Source organism: Perissodus microlepis, chromosome 4 (assembly GCF_051167445.1).
Source record: "Perissodus microlepis isolate ML-2025 ecotype Zambia chromosome 4, ASM5116744v1, whole genome shotgun sequence".
NCBI lineage: Eukaryota > Metazoa > Chordata > Actinopteri > Cichliformes > Cichlidae > Perissodus > Perissodus microlepis.
This window is the reverse complement of record NC_140464.1, coordinates 16,169,993-16,190,370: the sequence shown is the minus strand read 5'-3', so window position 1 is coordinate 16,190,370 and position 20,378 is coordinate 16,169,993. Positions and strand designations below refer to the sequence as shown.

The window sequence follows — 20,378 nt, the reverse complement described above, 5'->3', positions numbered from 1 at the left end:
ATGGGAATGTCTGACTAGTTGATGGTATAAATTTCTGGCTTCAGACTAGTTTTTGCACCTTTACTAACAGTATAGTTGCTCGGTTAACATGTCTCACTTACTTTTGCTCTCTGCCTTTCAACCTGTATTAAAGAGAACATCTCAAAGGCCAAGTATGGTTTAATGCCACCCAAGCAGATCAATACTAAAACTCCATCCCTTTTAGTTACATTAATTAAATTTCCTGCAGCAGGACATTCACTTTAGTTAATTTGTGTGAAAAAAAGCAAAGTAGAAAGTTGTGATTTAACATAAACTTTATTTTACAGTTATTACATAGGAGAGAGAGAGAGAGAGAGAGATTCTTAAGCATTCTGGGCCTGAGCTGCCATCATTCGCTCTTTTTGCTTCATTAGACATTTCCTTGCACTGGCATAAGCTCCCAGGTCTCCATCTACAAAGAGGAAAGATGACAATTTAATACATGAAGCGGCTGTGCAGCAAAACAGAAAAAGCTCTCCAAAAATCAGGAAATCACAATATGCAAAAACCCAAATCTCCTTTACATAGGAAAAGAAAAGCAAACTCACAAACTAAAAAGCTGGAAACAATGACACTTAATGATAAATGTTGTGTGCCATGACTGAACACTTATTGCTTATAAACTGCACACATCAAAGCTCTGGAACAGCTCAGTACTTACAGCGTGACTGGAAGTTCTTTGTCACCTCATTGAACTGCTGAATTTCCTTAGCACAGTTCTGCTGGTAGCTGTGTCCTTCTCTCTGCTGGCAGGCCCTCAAACGCTCCTGGATCACCTTCACGATCTCCTGATCCACTTTGCTGAGGGACAAGACAGAAACACAAGAGGATTTTCATTTTCTGTCAAAGTCTGTCAGACAGACTTGCCATCTTCTGATCTCTCCCAAATTGTTATGTGTCTTTCAGTCTGGCTGACTGGAATGCTCTAATGCCGTTTGAGACCATTTCTGAAGCCAGCAAGCACCATACTGGCAGTTTGCTTTGTGTCATTGTGCTACAAGGTGAACTGCTGCCCCCTATTCATGTTACTGCACTCTGGTGAACACAGTTTCTTTAATGTTCTCCTATATTTGGCTACACTCATGCAATCCCTGCAAAACACCCCCCCCCCAAAAAAAAAAAAAAAAACCAACCTAAAAACACATCTCCAAAGCATGCTTGGGGATATGTGCTTGATCCTGTCACCACCATGCTTTTTGCAGAAGGTGTGTTGGCCAGGTGATGAGCTGTAGGTATTGCTCTGCCAGAATGCTGGGACTTCTGGCCAGTTACATCTTTTTCTTCATGCTCTCTGAGTCATTTAGAAGCATCAACACAAACTCAAAGAAGTCTGTCAGTATCCTGCCACATAAAGAAAAAAGCCCAAAGCCTCACGAAAGATCAACCCCACCCCAGACACTGTTTTAACTTTTCAGAACAGTAAAAACAGTGAGAAAAAAAAAACAAAAACAATTTTTTTTTTTGTTTTAAACCAAAACCTATTTTGTAAAGTGAAAAAAAATAAAATAAAAAAATCGTGCAATAAATGGCTGTAGAACATGACATGTCCTGTTTTGGCATGATCTATGTTTTACTTAGAAATTTTAGAAATTCTATGTTTACTTTTACAGGCTTGTACATATATCATAGACTTTATACAGTTGTTTTTTTAAATAGACATATTGTAAGCCTCTTGTCCCCCAGAGCTTTGCATTGAGAGGACATTGCATGCAATTTCACTATATATTCATTCATCTATAATATGAACCAAAGCCTAACCTTATTTTTTATTTATTTAATGCAGTACACATTTTCTTTATAAAATGAATTTGAGTTTTGTAATATTTAGTCACTTTCCACCCTACTGATTAAAAAAAAAAACCCAAAAAAACAAACAAACAGTGAATGAGAGTTTTTTGATGTCAGAGGGGCATGCTAACAAAACTTGTACTTCTTGACCTGCACCATGTTATTTATTCAAAATGCCCACAAACCTTTTGACAAAGATGAAGCCCAAAAGATGAGGTTGTGATGTGAGTATTTTGCGTTTTTGTAGACGATTTTACGACTTATATGTTGAGATTACCTAGGCATAATGCAATATGTGTTTGATTCATTAACAGTGTGTGTGTTACACTTGTGCCTCCACTCAAGTTGAAACATCTTTAGGACTTTTAATGCACAATAAATGATGTCTGTATATATTTGCAAAACGCATTTCAGTTGCTTAAATTTAATTAGTTTACAAAACAACTCTAAAACTGTTTTCCTTTGTCATTAACATTACAAAGTGCAGACTGGTGGACAAAAAATGCATTCATGTGAAAAGTTTTCATCCCTCTGAATCTCACTCATATGTTACTTACTAGTCTCTCCTCCACTGCATCTCTGCCTCGTAGTAGCAGGGGTAATCTCCCTCTTTGCACTCCGTCAGGTCAGGAACACGACGGAACTTCTGGTGGTAGTACACGATCTTGTTTTTAGCCCGAATACTGTCAACAGCATCTGGGCGAAGGAAGGAAAGGGTTCAAAGCTCAAATAAACTCAGTCCAGGCTGAGTAGGTTGTACCATTGCTAGCATAAACATCTCACTAACCGCGGACTTCTACCGCAAAACCTGACATCTACTCGCACAAAACAAAGCTTGTAAATTATCTAGATTTAAATAATTCAGTGGAAGAAAAAGCACCACTTTAAATAAACCAGCATGCGTATACAGCGTCCTCAGTTCCTGTGCTATGTTGTTGAGCTACCCTGTTAGCCGAGTTAGCTTCCAGTTACCTCTAAATGTGGTGACAGGCAGGTCCACGGAATAATAGAAGAGCTTAGACAAAATCAGAGCTGGGTTTGGCAGTGCTGTTTGTTTGTCCACAACCGGAGTCTGCCGAGGAGGCTCTGGGTATGCCCCTTTATCGTAGTCTGCAGGCATTTTTGTACCCTGTTTTGAGCAAAACTGAAAAAACCCTACAATTCGACCTCGACAGGTCTCCTTTGGACGGAGCGCATGCGCAGGAAAAGCAACATAATGGCGAATTAGAGGTCAGCAAATAAAAGTGTTCGAACGTCCTTATGCCAGTCTTTATTATTGAATTAGAATTATTACAAATAAAAAACAACTTAAAAGAAAACTTGGAACGAGCTCACTTCAGTTTTCTTAAAATATGAAGGTCGAAGGGTAAAGGTCGCAGGTTGGACTGTTGTACTAGTTAGCTACAGTAGGGGGCGGCAGAGAGCCGACTATGATAACTTAAGGTGGGATGCAAAAGTCTTGAACCGCCCTTCTTTTCTCAATATTTTGCTAGGAAAATGGGAAATTGTGCTTGAATGTACTTGTACTCATCAGTACTTGGCATGACAACTTTTATTCTTTAACATAGTCTGAACTTTCTTAGGTAAGCTTTCTATCCAGTCTATTGTGATGAACCAAGATTTGAACCTGACTTGAACAAGAATTTCAAATTTGGATTCTATGCTTCCAGACCTGTTGCCACAGATTTTTAGTGCAGTTCTCGTGTATTTCAGCATACCTCAACCTTTTTTACCTTCACTAAAAATAGCCTCTTGACAGTCACCCCTTCCACTGAGACCATTTCAGCAAACAGTAGATGGGTCAACTGAAGGGCCAGATGCATCTCTCAGGTCCTGTATCAGCTCTTTACTGGATCCCCTTGCCCCCTCTATTTCTTAAGGACATGAGTTTCCGAATTCATCGGTGTGGAGTGGTCCTGGGCTGAAAAAACTAAATCAGGTCAACATTGGTCACATGATCACATGACAGCGAAGACTTTCTTCCTCCTCCTCTCCTTTCTTGGTTGTACAGTTCCTGTCCACTAGGCCTCCCCACCACCTCAGACCTCTGACATTACCATTTTCCTCCTCCTATCTGGTCAGGACTTGGCAGAGGTCGTCTTGTTTGAAAGCGAATACGTCCCCTCATCTGGGCCAAACACCAAATTAGAGCCCTGTGTGTCATCTTATGTATGACCCTAGCATCTGCACTGGTTTCTGTCTCTTTCTATCTGTCGCTGGGACAATCCGCAGACATGGTCAGTGCTCCTTGTGTTTTTGGTTGTTTTCTTCTTTAAAGGATAGTTAAAGCTGCACTTTTTGGACTGTCTTTGCCTCCTACGTGTGTGCATGTGTGTGTGTGTGTGTGTGTGTGTGTGATGATTTATCACTTTCTTTGACCTTTTGAATTCATAAGAGTGTATGAAGCACACTGAAATCTAGTAATGGTTATGCTTAGGAGAGCACGTGGAACACTGCGCTGGTGACCTTTTTTTCTATAACAAGACACCATCGTTTCAAGTTTTCTTAATTATGTTATTTGGATTTCTGAATTACATGAGATATGAAACAGAAACAGAGTGAAGCAGAAGCACATGGCCTGAATACAAAGGCAACAGATTGGAAGATCATGAAAGATGACTCTTTTTGTGTTCCGCTAACTTAACACTGTTAAAGATTTGGAGGAATTTAAAGAAAATGAGGAAATGATCACAAACAGTTGCTCAAAAACATGACTGATGTCACCATATAATGCAGTAACTAAAAGGAATAATTTGTTTTGCTATGTAAATGTGTGCTACACCTTTAGTATAAAGTGATGTGGCTGTCTCCCACCACTGATGTGTACATTCAAATGTACACATCTGGACACGTGTGGACATCAGCTTATGTTGTACACTGGCAGTGTGTTTATGACCTGACAAATAATCAAAAGGAGATGGTAACTGTAAAAATGAAAGTAACACTAAACACCCATTGGTTATCTAAATGTCATCAATTTGGGCGTGCACCAACTCCATTGTGGCTTTTCAGTCTCATCGCAAATTCCATGCTCCTCGCCACGGGCACATGGGGTTCCTGCCTTGCAAGCGAAGCAAGAAGCACAGGGGGAGGGTGCGTTCATGGCCCAAAGATAACCCCAGCCATCCCGTCCACCTCACTGCCTTCCTGGGATATAAGGCGGGCATGACCCACACGCTGAGAGAGGTGCACCGCACTGCCCTCAGTATGTAAACATTGATGGATGCAAGACTTTAGAAAATCTGTTATCTATTTGGTATATAGCATGCATTATTTTAGAGATGTAAATAGAAATTGAAAGTTGAATAAAATCAAATGACACAGAAAGAATAAACTCAGCATTGCTCAGGCTGCTTTCAAGCTGTTAGTGTTAAAAACTGAAAGCCTGCTTTGATTTTGTGCTGAGGCTAAACTTAAAACGCATTCCTTCACGTCTCTTTTGTTTCGCATATTTTTACCTTTTTATCACCCTCTGTTTACCTGCTGCATGCTTCACTGACTTGAATCTGTCAGTTTTCCTAGCAGGATCTGCCTCCTTCTGTCTCCCACAGAGCAATCAAAGCGAGAAGAAGTTGAGGCGGTGACCATCATCGAGACTCCGCCTGTCATTGTGGTGGGTGTTGTGGGATACATCAAAACGATCCGTGGTTTGCGCTCCCTGAAAACCATCTTTGCTGAGCACCTGAGTGACGAGTGCAAGCGCAGATTTTATAAAAACTGGTACGCGCGTGTGATCATTTAAAGCTCTCCTGTGCATAGAAGTAATTGACCCACACATACGGTCTTATCACACTGTTGTTCCTTCAATATGTGCTGAGCTTTTCTGTGTTTCAGGTATAAGAGCAAGAAGAAGGCCTTCACTAAGTATGCTAAGAAGTGGCAGGACGAGACAGGCAAGAAGCAGCTTGACAAAGACTTCAATGCCATGAAGAAGTACTGTTCAGTCATCAGGGTTATTGTTCACTCACAGGTAGGTTCTAAAATCACCATCCTGTATCACATTAGCTCAGTTTGTAGTTTTCCATCTGATTTCATCGGCTAGTATGATCACCGACAGTTATTTACTTGATCTCCTTCTGTTAAATCTCTCCCTTGGAGGGGGCAGAGGTGTCAGAGTTATCCAACTGCCCACATGCAACAGAGACAAAAGCCTCCAAATCCCCAAACTCTTAGTTGTCGGTAGCTGGATGGCTCTGACTACAACGATCACCCTGTGGGGAGCACTGGAGGGCAGTTTCAAATAGCAGTTTATAAATAATTTTCACGGGGGATGAAGGCCACTCACAGAGTCTTTGCCTTTATGTTGGCAGCATGCAGCCAAAGATCAGCCAAGATTTCAGTTCTTAAAATCCTGCTAAGATCAAGCCTCCTCAGCTCATGGAGAAAAACATCAACATGCACATTTAAATATCACAGTTGTTCCGAGTGACTGGTGTTACATCTGAGATTTCAAACATGGCCACATGCTGAATAATAAATCTAATTATAGTAACTTGAAAGCAAGATGCTTTTCAGTATGCTTCTCAAGCTCTGCACTTAACAACATAGTTGTTTTAGACTTGGGAGCTGCTTCTGTTTGCAGCTTGCAGGCTTCCCTAATTAGTTTTCATCTGCCTCCAGATGCGACTGTTGCCCTTAAGGCAGAAAAAAGCTCACGTCATGGAGGTGCAGCTAAATGGGGGTACCATCTCGGACAAGGTGGACTGGGCGAAGGAGCACCTGGAGCAGGCTGTGCCCGTATCTGCCGTCTTCTACCAGGATGAGATGATTGATGTCATCGGTGTCACGAAAGGTCACGGCTTCAAAGGTAGGAAATGTGCTGTGCATTGAAAAGTTTAATCAGTAATAAACCGGAAGGTCCAACCATGACTTTTACGTCTTTGGGCTGATAGGCGTGACAAGCCGCTGGCACACAAAGAAACTTCCACGGAAGACTCACAAGGGTTTGAGGAAGGTGGCTTGTATTGGAGCCTGGCATCCTGCCCGTGTGGGCTTCACTGAAGCTCGCGCTGGTCAGAAAGGCTATCATCACCGCACTGAGATCAACAAAAAGGTTTATAGCTTTAAGAACTTATTTGTGCACACCTAGTCACATTTCTAAAAATGTTTGTTGGTTGCCTAAACATCTCTTTAAATAAGGAGTATTATGAATTATTATCATTAGTATGAGGGGTTTTCCATAATTGAAATCTTGATGTCCTCTTTTGTTTTCTCAGATCTACCGTATTGGTAGGGGTCTTCACATCCAGGATGGAAAAGTGATCCGGAACAATGCGTCTACTAACTATGACATCAGCCAGAAAACCATTACCCCCATGGTACTCCCAGCTTTGTGTTACAGTATCATATTGTGCATGAAAGTTTTCTCGTATCCAAAGTCGATATTTATAATGTATCAACAGTAATATAAAACGAAGAGTTTGCATCAGGTGAGATATTTTAACCTTTATTACTACATTTATGTCATAGGGAGGCTTTCCTCGTTATGGTGAAGTGAATAATGACTTTGTCATGGTGAAAGGCTGCGTTATCGGGGCTAAAAAACGTGTCCTCACCCTTCGAAAGGTAGAGTGTGGAATTTAAAAGGTCTTCAGCTCTTACAGGTATCATTCGTGTAAGTGTACTGTTTAACGTTTTTGGCTGCTCCTCCTCACAGTCTTTACTCACGCACACATCGCGCAAGTCCAAGGAAGGCACCGAGCTCAAGTTCATTGACACCACTTCCAAATTTGGCCATGGGCGCTTCCAGACAGCCCAGGAGAAGAGAGCATTTATGGTGAGTGTGAAAAAACAACCAAAAAGAAAAAAACAACAACCAAAAAACCCCAACTGAATACTAGGAAGCAAAGATTTTGATCGAGTGAGGCAAAATAACTGCACAATACGATTCAAATCTTCAAACTATCCACTGATGACATAATAAAATCTGTAATTATTCTGCTGTGTTTTAACTCCCGACCTCTTGTTTACCTGCAGGGGCCTCTGAAGAAAGACACCCAAAAAACAATGCCAGGTCCTCTGCCAGAGGAGGCCTGAAAGTGTGGATTATAAACCCTACAAAATAATAAAATGTGTAAGTTATACTTGAATTTTGTGTTTTAACTGCATTTGTGTTTCTAATCAATAAGGAACACACGAGGAAAGTTTTCATCAAATTTTATTCTTTCCTGGATTGATGGACGGATGGATGATAGTTGGCTCAAACAGCATTCCCTTTTAAAAATACATCAATAACCCTTTAATTTTGTGCAGTTAGCAGTTGTCAGCATTGTATTTAACATTTCTCTTGTCAGTAATAAACTTCACAGTAGGGGTCACTGCAGCATCATTCTCACAGTCAGGAGGTCACTGCTGAGCTCAGCGAGGCTTCAGGAGATGTTTGTCCTGCACTGGTAACAGAGAACCCACTCAAGCTGGGACCCAGCTGCAGCAGCCTCTGAATCCATTAGAGATTCAGGATAATAGCTGAACATCAGCAATTTTGCCTCAACATCTGAGGCGTCAGCCGCGCCTACTCTGACAGGTACTCCTGAGACTCCATGGACGATTGCTGGGATGAGGAATGGATTGAGGAATGGTGGGATGCGGGTGGGTTTTCCAGTCCAGATGTCATGAGGGGCAGATAAAGATCATCCATGTTGGGCATGACAAACACTTTCTGTTCAGAGACAAAGGACAACACAACCATATTTAATTACTAATGCAATCATTAAACGTTACTGTCACAGACGCAGGAAATTTCTGCTCACGCTGATATCAATCTGTCAGAACATAAATGCATGAATTATTAATCGGAATCATCCCCGTGGGCAAACGGAAACACTGATGGACTGACCTGGAACTCACACTGCAGTTTTTTCTCAATCCACTCAGTGACATGAGTGAAGGTGACCTCCCTCTCCCCCAGCATGGGACGCACGTGAAGGTCCAACCTGGGAGGCACCCGGAAACTGTACCTGAAAGACAGCGGCTATCACCATGGTGTATAATGAGTAAAGAAACAAAACCTGCAGTCTGCATTGAATTTCTTGATGGTAATTAAATTCAGTGAAGTGGCAAGACAGCCAAGAGAATCAGCACCATATCCTGTCAGTAGGAGGAGGAGGGATGTTGATGGCCAGCGTCCCAGAAAGCTCCAGGACCTCAACGCTCAGCATCAGGGGCATGTTGGAGACCTCAGATATCTTCTTTCTTATGTACTCATTCTCTGTGGCTTTCTGGAAGTATTTGGACTTTGCTATCTTGTCCACGAATCTCAAGATTTTCCTGCTTGTCCTGCCGCCTGCGTGCCTGTAAAGGATAAAGACCAAGAACAGTCAATAGTGCCTACCTCATAGTGATGAAATGTCATCACCATGCCTTCATATTTCTAGGTGGAAAAATTCTAAATAAGTTTTGAAGTTACCCGTCGGCTGCCATTATAGGACTCTTGTCTCCCACGCATCCGTGTAGCTCAGATGGAGGGACCTCCTCTTCATCAGATGACCCCGCGCTGGATGACTCTTCATCACTATCAGCCAGTATACACAGCTTCATCTTAGAGCTGAAAAAAACATAACAGTTCTAGTCATCATATCAACCTGCTCAGGTTAAAAACACATTTCTTCGCAAACACTGAAATGCTAAAGTGGGTCTCACCCCACTTTCTGGGTCTCTGGTACACTGTGAGCCTCATCCTCTCCCTCTTTACCCAGCTTACACAGGTTCATCTTGGTCTCCAGGGTCATCTGAAGGCAGCCGGTGTACACCAACTCTAGCTGTAGCCACAGACCTTGGGGATAAAGGTGTGGGGGAAAAAGGAAGGGCTTAAAGCTTACAGCAGCTGAATTCTTAATTAGTTCAAAACCCTGAGTTTGGTTTGGTCTCTCTTCTTAATCCGTTTTGGCACGGTGTTGTGCAGAAGGGACATTAGACTGGCGGATGATAGCTTTGGCTAGTTATTGTTGGTCGACGATAGCTCGGGCTAAGAGGATTGCTAATCGCTTCAGCGGGAGACAATGGAAAGCTTTTAGGACGGCCATGACAAACCAAACTCAGTAATGAAACAATTGAGATCTTGGCCTGTACTCACAGCAGGAATGCGACTGAGAAAGAGATCTGGGTATACGCTGTTAAGTAACCAGTAAAGTCTGGCTACTCCTCGCATGCAGTTAAAATGAGTGCATTAGAAAGTACTTGACAAATGAAGCATATGAACACAACCATGGTGTACCTCTGGAGTCCAGCGTAGGTTTAGATGTGCTAAGGATGTGAGGTAGGCAGGTGCCCATGTCCAGATCAGCTAGAGTCAGCTCATTCATGAAGTACGGCAGCTACAATGAGACAAAGGGAGTCTTTTATTAGTCCGATTGGTGCATTCACGTCAGTAACAGAAACCTCTTAAAATATAGTCAGGCAAAAGCATAGCAGAAGTATTACAAGGCTGGCTAATTACCTCCAAGAAATGAGCGAGCAGGGGAAACTATACTGTGTGAATATGTGTGTGACTGTGTATGAGAAAAAAAAAACAGAAGGTCTGTGTCACAGAGGAGTGCATGCAATGAGCAATGGGATGCTGCAGGACCATCAGTGCTCCTCTAAGCACTCCCCACCCATTGCCCTGGGAGCCAGAGGAAGTGCATTATCAGCAGACTCACTCTCTCTCTCTCTCTCTCTCTCTCTCTCTCTCTCTCACACACACACACACACACACACACACACACACACACACACACATACACACACACACACAACCCCATTCAGCTATCTTAGTGAGGACCTTCATTGACAGGTTTCCCTAGCCCCTTACCCTAACCCTAACCATAACCCAATTGTAACTCTGACACTAAAACCACATTTTGAGCCTCAAAAAGGCCTTCAAACTTATGAGGACCGGTGAGTGTGTCCTCACAAGTGACTGTTGGTTCTCACAAGTATAGTAGAATGCAGATTTTGGTCCTCACAAAGATAGCTAGACAGGAACACACCACACACACACACAGAAAAGGAGAAATGCAGCGTTTGTGCACTTAATGTCATGTATTTTGACCTCTGACCTGATGTTCAGGCTGTCCTACAGTTTATTTAGTTTCCATCTCTTTAAGAAGCCACATCATTAGTCACAGTGACACTGCTGATGCTGTGGTATCTGACTAAGCTCGAAAAATAAATAACATTTTCAGCTCCCCTATGCCAACTGCTAACTTTTTGTGATCCATGAAAGGCAGCACAGAATGAGCAACACTCAACCTATGGTTAGTTGAGTTTGCTAGTATGATTGGGGTGCACTTGTCCCCTTATAGAGCAGTAAACCACAGGTGTGATGCATCACAGCAGTTCTGGTAGCATGCAGGGGCCAAACATGTGATTTTTATGTTTCTTTTTCCTTTAGTTTGCTAAAAAAAAACCCCAAAAAAACCCACCTAACCTACACACATTCTCATACACCATCACCTTGATCTTGCTGAGTTTCTTCTGGATTTTGTGCGCCACCTGATCGGCCCAGTATTTCTCCCAGAGAAAGTCCCAGAAGATTCTTCCCACCAGACAGTTAACCCAGGTGGGCTCACTCTCTACAGAGCATTCCCCCGGCCCAGTACCTGCATCAGCCTCAGCTCCACCCTGACCTCCAGAACCATGCTCTTTGGCGTCAATCTGCAGGAAATATTTTTAAAAAAAATGAGACATATATATTGCCACAAACATTTTTCAGGAGTAAAATGACCAAATAGGACTGAGAAACAAAATACACATTCGCACTGTCATCTAAAATAAACACCACTCTCATTTTCTGTGGCACCTCCTCTAAACATCTGAACAGACTGTCCCTCTATGGGGGTTCCAACCCCAAACCACCTAATTCAGCATTAGAAGCACAGACAAGTATGTTCCAGTCCCAATGAGTTACTATTTATAGTTTTCCAGCCAGATGATATCTGATATTGCTGAATACAAAAATTTGGTCCAGTCAGCAGGTGTATTTAGCTGAGCCAGCATTCTGGACATGGCTCATGTGAGCACAGAGAACACTATAAAAGAAAAGCGGATATAAAGCAGCTCTGATCAGTGTGGGTTATTGTGACATGAGTTAAACAGGGCTACGAAACACTGCTATATCTCCCCCCATGGAAAAAAAACAATTTAAATGGAACCTGAAAAACAGTGACGGGAAGTTTAAAGTTTACATCACTTCGAGAGATGCTTGATAGTCAAGCTTGTTCACTGACCTTTTTGCAAGTCGTGGGGCTTCCCTTGTCACTGTGGCAGGGGCTGGGGGTGGGATTGCAACTTTCTGAGCCCATTAGCTGAGTCATGTAGGAGCTGTAGTCCAATAGGGTTCTTGCTTTCATTGCTCCTGGGAAATCAGGCAGCTCCTCTGTGCTTTCTTTAATGGTCTCTCCACTGTTTAGTGTTTCTGTGTGACACATTTGAAAGTAAAGAGTTGGTGAATCTAAAAATACTGCTGAAAGAATGATTGAATAAGGCAAATTTGGCATTGAGTAACTTGTAGTACATGTATTTTAAATGAAAGAGGTGACTTTTCCGGGCTACATATAGTATCGCAACCAGCTGAATTTCTCCATATCACTCAACCAAGTCATCTTCTTACCTATGTTTCCTTCATCTCTTACACTGGTCTGGGCTAAGGCTCTAGAGGCTGACACAAAATGCTGGAACCACTCCTCCTTCTCTCTTCCAGTGCGGCCAAACAGGTAGAGAGTTACGGGAAACTGCTGGTGGGGATCTGTGTTTTTCTCTGCCCTTTCTTCTTCGGTTTCCTGCCCTTCAACCACGCTTTCCTCCCCTACCTCCCCCTCAGCCAGAGTGATGCAGATTGGGTACTTCCTGTTCCACACCCTCTTACGAGCCAAACCAGGAGGCACCAGAGACACCTGAAGTAAAAATGTTGAAAAGAAGGACCAACTATTCATTTAATTTCTGTTCCATCTGCATTTATACAACATGCTCAAAAGAGATACTGGCAGCACTGAAAGCACTGCCAGTGAATGTGTGTTAACTTTACTCTGTTATCATACAGGGAGAGCTACTTTAGCTTGCCTCAGTGGGCAGGTGAGATAGCGGAGAGGTCCGGTTTATTCGTTTTGGTGATAACTGTTTCAGTGGGTGCAGAGAAATAAGAGCAAGGGGTTCAGGTGGTTCTAATGTCCCTCTGAAAGGCAGGCTTGCTTTCTCACAAATGAACTGACCTTACAGTTAGCCAGCTGGTAAGTGCGTGAACGCAGAAACACAGCTTTGTGGGGTGTCTCGTCGAAAGAAGCCCACCGGGCGATGTTGGCACGTGGGTATGCTAGTTGCAGCCGGCTGCCTTCCAGTGTAACATAGACAGAGTGTGTGATGGAAGGGTGGAAAGTCTCAGGGTCATAGCTATGGGTCTCATTCATCCAGCCCTGAAAGTGAGTAATAAGAACATTTAATCCAAAAGGACAGGATTCAAGCAGAAACCTCTGCAGCCACAAACCACTTTATGTTTTCTTGGTAAAACTAAAGTACATCTATATTTGTATTTGTATTGAGGCTGCATTTAACCAAGAGTTAACATTTAAGCATTAAATACGGCTAGGAAGGCAAAGATTGTACTGTGGCAAATTAGAGCCACAGCAAGTGGTGCAAACTGTGACAAACAGCTCAGCAGGAGGGGAAACACGAGCCAGGGCACAATACAACTCTCACTTAACACCGCAGATGAGTCTAGACTATTGTGTGCTGTTAGCAGGCCCTCTATCCTGATAAAATTTGTCTTTTTTAAAATCTTTTTAAGTATCACTGTTCTAGTCAGACTGACACAGAAGTACTTTGAGAAAGCTATTATCAGACTGCCCCTCTCTTTCATGGATAATAATCGGTCCTCAGGGGCTACTTTTAAAACAGCAATTACCTAAAAACGATTCCATTAAGCACCATTCAAAGCACTATCTTTCTTTGATGCTATCTAATGCCCGCTGATCTTTGATATTTTGATCTCTCATCCTGCAAAACAAACATTTGAGCATTTCCATGTAGCCAAATTAGCAAAAGAGGAAACAGAAAAGGAGTGGCTGCAGAGGTTATTTTGCATACAGAGGCAGATCGGAGTGTGCGTAATCACAACAATGGCTCTTTAAACAGCAACGTGTTTGTGATGGAAATGCTGTAATAATCTTTATCATATTAATGGTTGGAAATGAACACAAAGCAGAGCAAAAGCAGGTGGAAAGCTATTAAAACAGATTCATTGTGGCGATACAAACTTTGACCTGCACAATTTCATTTAGAGGGAAAACAACAGTCCTCCTGGGTATCTGTCGTCTTGATCTGCCACAGTTTGACTGCATACGGATTTAGAGGTAACATTTAGATTAGTCTTCTTCTATGCTCATGTATAGAGTAATTTTTAAAACTAATTTATTACCTGTAGGTTGTGTAGATTTGCGAGCTCTCCGTCCAGTGGATTGTCGTTCACGGCACTGAGTTTGCTATGTAAGACCCAGTTCCTTTTGGCGGCTGAGCGCTGTGGGGCAAACATGAACACCAGTACCAAGCCCAGCATAAAGCCACATGCAACCCCCACTGACAGACCTGTCACGTAGGGAGGAAGAGGCAGGACAAAGAAACCATAAGCTAGAAGGCCCACAGGAAAGAGCCAGTAAAGAGGCAAAGATGAACCCGGCACTGTCACTTGACACTGAGGGTAAGTTCTAGGATGTGTCTCTCTGGAGCTGTTCTGGCGCTCCACCACCTGAATCATATCCCCATAGGTGCAGATTTCCAAATGTTTGTCTCTGCTGAGGGTGTGCCGTTCTGGGGAGATGGAGGATTTTGTTAATGAATCCTTTTGGAGTCGTCTGACGGCAGTGTCACACACCCCTTTGTGCTCACCGTCAGTCCTCCTCCGACACCTGAGGCCTGCTTCGTCGCTGCTTCCATCTCTTCCACCAGTGCTGTGGGAGGCTGGTGATTCTCCTGCACCAGAAGTCCTCCCCTGCTTGGGGCTTCCAGAGCTTTCATCCCCCATAATCTTACTCAGCATGCTCAGTGGGTCCTGCATGGCCTCCGAGAACTTCCGCCGCGTGTCCTCCAGCTCGGCGATAAGCGAACTGCCCCGTGGCTCCGTGGGAGACATGCTGCCCGTGGAAGGAGGTGAAACCCGGGCGTCGTTCTCATCCATTCCTCCTGTTTCAGGTCTGGCCTCCAGTATCTTTGGACATGTAAGCTGCTTAAAAGGATGCAAATGTAGCTTGGAGTCAGACTTGGAGAGGTTGACCTCTGGCTCTACACGGCGGGAGATCTCTGTGCTCAGAGACTTGACCAGACTGAGGAGGGGCTTGCTTCTTAAAGAGCTGCTTTCCCTTGGCTCCAGATCGGTGGAGGAAGATTTCACTAGGTTGGTGGTGACAGGCAGACCTGCTGATGATTCTGATAGATCAGCTAACGAGCCTGGGGAAGAGGGGGAGTGAGGCAAGAAGAGAGGCTGGGAGCGTTGCCCTTGGCTAAGGTCCAGATTGATCCACAAATTGGGTTCAGGCCGGCTCTCCCTGCTTTCTGGTTTGTCTTTGGAAAAGGTCACAGAAGGACCCTCCTCATGGCGGTCCAGACTGAAGATCAGCTTGCTGTCCTCCATGATGGTTGTTAATGAGGAGCTAAGATGAGGATGTGGTCAAAAAGATGGAGTTGTAGCCCTCCGAGACACGAATGCATGGGAGACTGTAACTGCATGGACAACTGGAAAATCCTTCTCAGGGTGGGTGCAGTCCATTGTGTTGGATCCTGAAAAAAATAGCGAAAATATAGTTTTAAATCCACTACTTTGACCTGCCCTTTATTTCCTTTCTCTCTGTTCCACTCTTCCAAACCTTTGAAAGTTTCTTTCCCCTTTCTCTTGTCACTTGTTTTTTCTCTCAGTCCTTTCTGCACCTTCTCCTTCGTCTTTAACTACACCTCTGCGGGCATAAAGGGAACTCGGCTTCACGTTGTGCTGTCAGTTCACATAATGTCTGAGTCTAGTAATGTGGAGAGGGTGGACGAGCGGTTTGTTTCTGGAAAGGAGTTATCAGCACAGAGTGTCAGCTAATCCCAAATTAGATGCAGTGTTCCACTCTATTTGAGACATCAGTAATGCTTTTAAGATGCTCTGAAAGATACACAACACAATAACAGCCTTCTACAATAGAGCTATTTTTTTTCCAAGCACTGCCCAGTTTGCCTTAAAAGCACAACAATAAAACACTCCTTTCATAAGCTAGAGTTTTAAATGCACAACAATCTTTAACCTCCTAGGACCTGGCGTCCACATATGTGGACATAACATTTTGGGTTATTTAGACTAAAATACTCAATTTTGCTCTACATGGGCCTGATATCCACTTACGAGGACATTGTACTGCTACTGTTTTATCAACATTTTAAATGAATATCCTCATATGTGGCTCTTATTTTTCTTAAAAACAAAAATAAGGTAAAAAAAAAAATCTGGTAATTCTTTGTTTTTACATTCATCGGGCCCCAATATGCCCAAATATCAAAGAGAAATTAAAAATGCATGTCGTGGAAGAGTTCGGGTCTTAGGAGGTTAAAAACCCTTTAAATCAATCACGAGCATATATCATTGCCAGGCAGACTGTACAGTCTAATTCACTGAGAGTCAACACATCAAACGGCTGTAATCTTCCTGATTAAAGAAGCTTTTGTAACAGAGAACTAAATCACTCAGGGCACAAGTTGCATTTGATGAATCAGTCAGTTTCAAGTGCATTTATCCATAAACTAGCTCACACACACAACACAGTGTGATCTGCAGTATCAGTCAAGCTTTATGAGCAATGTAATGTGACCCTGCTCATCTGCATCATAATAAACTAAGAAATGTGGCTATTAGTGAGCAAATACAGTCATGCAAGCAAAATAAGAAGCAAAATTTGAACAACATAATTAGTAATTGGTTCTGTGCGTTATAAATGATCTTGATGAAACCAATTTTCAGGGCCTGAAAAAGAAACCAGTTAACTTGCTTTGGGTGCCATCAAATCTCTCCGTGTCTCTGCACGACGCTCATACGGCGAGATATTAATTTTAGCACCAAGCTGCTGGGCTGTTTGTCAAATCTAATTAACCAAAAGTGCTGCTCTTTGAGTGCTTAAGCTGCCCTAGACAGTACTGCATTACCCTAATCAATTTCCACTTGCAAGTCAATTTGGATCAGTTCATGCTGACAGGGGGAGGAAAACCTCCGCTGCTCAGTGGAATATAGAGTCAGCAGGGAGTTGGCAGCTTTCCAGGCAGGATTGTGGATGCAATTTTGCACAAGTAAGAGTGAGGAGGTGTAACCCTCAGAGGACTGGAGACAAAGGTACAGGCAAGCCTAGACCTCGTGTTCTTGGTTTGTCGTTTGGGAGTGGAAAGTGGAGCAGATATTCCTCTGGAAAAAAATATGAAGGATTAGAAGCTAAAATTAGAATCTACACACCAACATTTTTTCTGTCACAGGAAAGAAATAATGAGCAGAAAAAAGAACTAAAAACACGGTTCAAAGGAGACAAGCTCATTTTGTAAGAGAAAGTAAAATGCAAAGAAACCGAGACAGCAATAAATCCTTTGTTATTACAGTTTAGTAGCTTGTTAAGAAAATAATAGAGAAATGATAACTGAAAATGCAGTTCTTGACATTAAAAAAACTGAAAGGCTGGGCGACTCCCAGCCTTTCAGTGTAAAGGCTAAACCATGACAAACTATCAGACCTGAAAACTTTCTATAAATGTGTTTTTTTAAAAATGTCACAAGCTAAAAGATCTTATACTCACGCACAAGGACACTGATGGAAAAAGTCACACACTGAACTCTAAGAATGCACATGTCGTATTTCATAGGTCTGTAAGTTCAGACTCTATCTTCAGGTTAAGCTTCTGTATTGCACATGTCATTTATACCTGCCCGTACACTCAGAACACGTTTGGTCAATTCAACCATCGTCCTATATTCTCTGTAAATATTAACCACATCATTTAGTTTAAATTTAGGAGCATATTGCCTACTTGTGCGTATTTAGTATTTGCACTATTCTTCATGTTGAAGCAAAATGTTTTGTTTTATTTGCACTATGTGTTTGCACTGGGGTCTCCGAGATTTGCAGTTCCATCTCTCTGCACACTTGCATACAGCTGAGATGACAAAGTTCACGTTTGACACTGAAAGCGATATCAAATGCTGTGCATTTGATATATTCTTCCAGCATATTCTTCCAATCAGCAGACAGCAACATATGAGTCAGAAAGGATTAATGCGGAGAGGAAATAATGATGGCACCAGCAGAGAGTCCCACTTTTATCCCTGACGTCAACACGGTTTTGAATTCTGCCAAAGTGTCATGTCTCCCCTGCTCTGTCCTCCTCTTGGCCTTTTTATCCTGGATTAAGTGGGGGGAATCGGATAAAGAGGAGACAAAATAATATTTCAAATGTTATTTTTTTCTGAGAAAGATTTAATTCATTAAAATAAAATAGATTGAGCTGTTACCTGGGATCATTTGAGGACTGGCCCTAGAGGCTGGCATCACGCACCTTTATTTCCATGCCATCCCTGTGCTTCTTAATCTTGCCCTCAAACAACCATTTGACCACGGTGACACATTTGGCACTGGGTGGTGTTTGTTTGGGTATCACAGGGTAAGTATCAGTGGACTTGAACTGAAGCAGGTTATTAAGATAATACTTCAGGGGCTTAAAGAGTCTGTTCGAGCACATCCTCCCTCAAAACTTTTTTGTTTTTTTTTAGCTTTTAAACCGTTCCCCGCTGATAAGTAGAGCTATTTCAAAACACACCAAATTCACCAGTGCATGATGAGGACGAGAAAATCAGTCTCAAGACAAAATCCTACAACTCTGATTTTTTGGTAGTAAAAGAATCTATTCTATTGCACTGACTGAGAGATTTTTCCTAAACAAAAGAAAAACAGCAATGCGTTAGTACTTACCTAAACGTGCCATGACTGATCATCTGCCCCTCTAATATATCAGTGGCAGAGGTTGGGTGAGGTCCAGAGTAATTTATTGCGCTTCCAGCTCAGGCTGCAGTGATCGGTCTGGACGTGCTGCAGAGTGCGTGCTCTGCACACGGGGATGCACGCCACCTAGCCAACCACCTACCGCAGGAACGCTCACCCAACTTCATTCACATCACCTTCGCTGGGGAAACCATCCAAACTCCCGAGAACAAATGACTGGTGTTTAAACGCGCAGTTCAGCTTTGACAGACAAGCAAGCCAGCGGCGGTGCCACGACTTGACATCGCCACTTCCGCCCGCTTCGGGAGGCGTCAGGCCGAAACAGAATAATGTGATTATTGGTGTCCTGGCTGCAGAGTGGACCAAACTGTAATCCAGATTAGATCTCAGAGGCCAACAGTTGGCGGAGTGACTCCTCCTCTCTGCTCTGCCCCACAGCGTGAAAACAGAGCCTGAGCTCAACCCTCCTCTCCGCTCCACACCGCAGTCCCCGCTGTACGCAGACTTATGTAATTGCGCGACCTGGAAAATTCACGCCGGGATTAATGTTCAAAAGACTGTTTTTATGGCGATCCAGCTAATATTGAAGCCCCGCTTTCATCTGTGCGTGCAAACAGGAAACTTTTCATGACTCCCTTCTAATTAATTTACTAATTACCTAATTGACTTAAATCATTAACATTGTTTTTTTAAAGCTCCATATTAATGATTTGCATCATTGGGTTTGTGCTTGTGTGATTTAAAGGAATATACATTTAGAAAGAGAAGCTTTCCGTTTAGGATTAAACTCCTGCTCATTTTAACCGAGAGCAGCCGGGAGGCAATAACCTGATTTCCTGCGACTGCTTTTAGGCTGCCAGCTGTATTTGTGCTCGACGGTTGTATTGTTTTTATTATTATTATTATTTGTGCTTCAGATATCAGTTATTGCATAAACTTTTGTGTCCTGTGCTGAAACATGCAAACAAACAAAGGGTGGGTGCTAGCTTAATATAGTTTTTCGGGTAATCCACTGACAATCATTAATTATAAGTAACTGGGGTCTTAAAGGCTTGAAGTATTGAGGCACGGACCGCCTATAAAACAACAGTGTTGCGACATGGTGCATCAGTCCTAAATTTAGTGTCTGCTGCCACCTGTTGGGAAAACAGCAGAACTCATTATTTGCTCACTTAACCTCCTACGACCCAAACTTTTTCATGGCATGCATTTTTCATTTCTATTTGGGCTGATTGGGACCTGATGAATGTCAGAACAAAGAATTACGTGATTTATTATTATTATTATTATTTTTATTTTTTTACCTGATTTTTTATTCTGAGAAAAATGAGATCCACATATGAGGACATTTGCTTTAAATTTTGATAGGACAGTGGCAGAACAATGTCCTCATGAGTGGAGATCAGGCCCCTGTAGAGCAAAATTTAGTATTTTGCTCTGGATAACCCAAAATGTGATGTCCACATATGTGGACGCCAGGTCCCAGGAGGTTAAAGCAGCGTTGTTGAATGAACATTGTGTCTAAGAAAATTCTTGTGCCCTGAGTGATTTAGTTCTCTGTTACAATTCAGCTACAACTGAGCAAGTATGATCAAAT

At 42.6% G+C, this 20,378-nt stretch overlaps 3 protein-coding genes across 3 annotated transcripts; 1 reads left to right on the top strand and 2 right to left on the bottom strand.

Moving 5' to 3' along the window:
* Positions 1-278: 278 nt before the first annotated feature.
* On the bottom strand, positions 279-3,012 carry ndufb10 (NADH:ubiquinone oxidoreductase subunit B10). Its single transcript, XM_084926097.1, has 4 exons — positions 2,782-3,012; positions 2,367-2,505; positions 683-822; positions 279-433 (listed from the first exon to the last, which is right to left on the bottom strand). The coding sequence occupies exons 1-4, from the start codon at positions 2,927-2,929 to the stop codon at positions 345-347; spliced, it is 516 nt and encodes a 171-aa protein (XP_084782223.1). The 5' UTR covers positions 2,930-3,012; the 3' UTR covers positions 279-344.
* An 864-nt stretch (positions 3,013-3,876) lies between these two features.
* On the top strand, positions 3,877-7,942 carry LOC146388655 (large ribosomal subunit protein uL3-like). The gene is made up of 10 exons (XM_084926096.1): positions 3,877-4,046; positions 4,822-5,014; positions 5,361-5,529; positions 5,644-5,779; positions 6,430-6,616; positions 6,702-6,862; positions 7,026-7,127; positions 7,279-7,374; positions 7,466-7,585; positions 7,786-7,942. The coding sequence occupies exons 1-10, from the start codon at positions 3,981-3,983 to the stop codon at positions 7,843-7,845; spliced, it is 1,290 nt and encodes a 429-aa protein (XP_084782222.1). The 5' UTR covers positions 3,877-3,980; the 3' UTR covers positions 7,846-7,942.
* Positions 7,943-7,949: 7 nt separating this feature from the next.
* LOC146388654 (testis-expressed protein 2-like) lies at positions 7,950-19,397 on the bottom strand. The gene is made up of 12 exons (XM_084926094.1): positions 18,752-19,397; positions 14,198-15,552; positions 12,996-13,196; positions 12,398-12,680; positions 12,015-12,202; positions 11,242-11,442; positions 10,022-10,121; positions 9,448-9,580; positions 9,215-9,352; positions 8,890-9,099; positions 8,645-8,765; positions 7,950-8,467 (listed from the first exon to the last, which is right to left on the bottom strand). Exons 2-12 carry the CDS (start codon positions 15,404-15,406, stop codon positions 8,321-8,323), a joined length of 2,931 nt encoding a protein of 976 aa, XP_084782220.1. The 5' UTR covers positions 15,407-15,552; positions 18,752-19,397; the 3' UTR covers positions 7,950-8,320.
* Positions 19,398-20,378: the final 981 nt, after the last annotated feature.